Genomic DNA, 1513 nt, shown 5'->3' on the forward strand with positions numbered 1-1513 from the left:
CTTGCTGCCAAGCACCCGCAAAAGTAATTACTATGAATGTGTTGGAAAAAATAGCAAGGAGATATTTGAATTATTTATTAATAAACCAGTGTTTTCTGATTCAGTGTCCGCCGCAGAGATGAGGTTGACAATGCTGACTCACCAGTGGACATAATCAGATAATATTTGTTTTTGATATGAATTGGTTTATTTCAAAGGAGACATTTCAAGCTTTCTGTAGATATGTTTCACATGTCTGGGAGGCAAGTAGCTGCTACGCTGAGTTTCAGTTCATTTTTGTGCTGCGCTCCAGTTCATGGAGACCGAGACGACAGAAAGCACATCCTGTTTGTTTTCTTTGTTTTACAAAAGCGCAACGTCTTGTTGATATTGTGAGTGTACACAAATAAAAGTAGACCCTTGACAGTTTTGAATCATGTATTACTCTGTAACAGCAAAAATGACAGTGTGTTTTAAGTTGTTTTCTCTGTTATCAGAAAAAAAGCAAGCGATCACGTTGGCGCCTCCATGTCATGCAGTAGCACGCTATAGCTTCCACACTCCGCAAAACTCTTGAATATGCGTCTAATAGCACCCATTTATCTAGGGTAACATTAGAGCAAGTTACCCTGTAAAGTTAGTACTGCTTCCATGTTTCACTTTCAAATGATAAACCATATTTGAGGTGATGAATGATAGGCGAACGTTTGGATTTCCTGTCTGATATACTGTAATTACCTCGATCTGTCCGTCACAGACACAGACAGTTTTTTTCTGCGGATAGCCGATATAATTTTAGTCGACTAAGCCTCTTCTTGTCGACTAACATTTAGGGGGGCAGCCCTACTTAAAATTTGTATTCATCTTCGAAACACAAATGAAGATACTTTTAATGAAACTTCGAAGTTTTCTGCCTCTCTATTAGAAGTTCTTTCCACCAAAAGTTTTAAGCTTCAAAAAGTTCATAAAGGGATCGTAAAAATATTCCATGTGAATCAAGCAGTTTAATCCAAGTCTTTCGAAAAGACACAATCACTTTATATGATTTTAAACTTTTTTTTTCACAAATAAACACTGATCAATTAAAAAAATGGAGCCCACGGAAGCTCAAGCATGTTTGTACTTTCTTACGGATTGTTCAAAACATTTCGGCACCACTTAGAAGAAATTATATAAAGTAAAATGTCTGCATTTAATTGTGTTGATATCTAATCCTAAAGCTGTTACTAATCTAATAAATTACTCACCAAAAACAGTATATCAGTGGACTAGAGTAGTCACTGTTTTTGGACAAAACATCAATACAATACATTAGGAAGTTGTGATCGACATGCTTGTATTCCATGTTTGAAGGATTGTACTATGTTAATAGTTGCCATCTTGTGTCTCTCAGCTCAGAACACGTCATGCAGCAGTATGGATGACTTTGAGTGCGGGAATGGAGACTGCATCAAATACACACTCACCTGTGATGGCATGGCCCACTGCAAAGACAAGTCAGATGAGAAACAGTCCTACTGCAGTGAGTGTGTGT

The 1513-nt window shown here is 37.3% G+C and overlaps 1 protein-coding gene across 1 annotated transcript in view; it reads left to right on the forward strand.

Moving 5' to 3' along the window:
• Window positions 1-1513, forward strand: part of LOC107565008 (low-density lipoprotein receptor-related protein 1-like) — a 64940-nt gene that overhangs the window by 5875 nt on the left and 57552 nt on the right. Inside the window, exon 5 of the mRNA XM_016250192.1 lies at window positions 1373-1501. Within this exon, the coding sequence (XP_016105678.1) occupies window positions 1373-1501 (129 nt within the window). The remainder of the gene's footprint in view (window positions 1-1372; window positions 1502-1513) is intronic.

Source organism: Sinocyclocheilus grahami, unplaced genomic scaffold, assembly GCF_001515645.1.
Source record: "Sinocyclocheilus grahami isolate Dianchi unplaced genomic scaffold, SAMN03320097.WGS_v1.1 scaffold973.1, whole genome shotgun sequence".
In the NCBI taxonomy this organism is placed as follows: domain Eukaryota; kingdom Metazoa; phylum Chordata; class Actinopteri; order Cypriniformes; family Cyprinidae; genus Sinocyclocheilus; species Sinocyclocheilus grahami.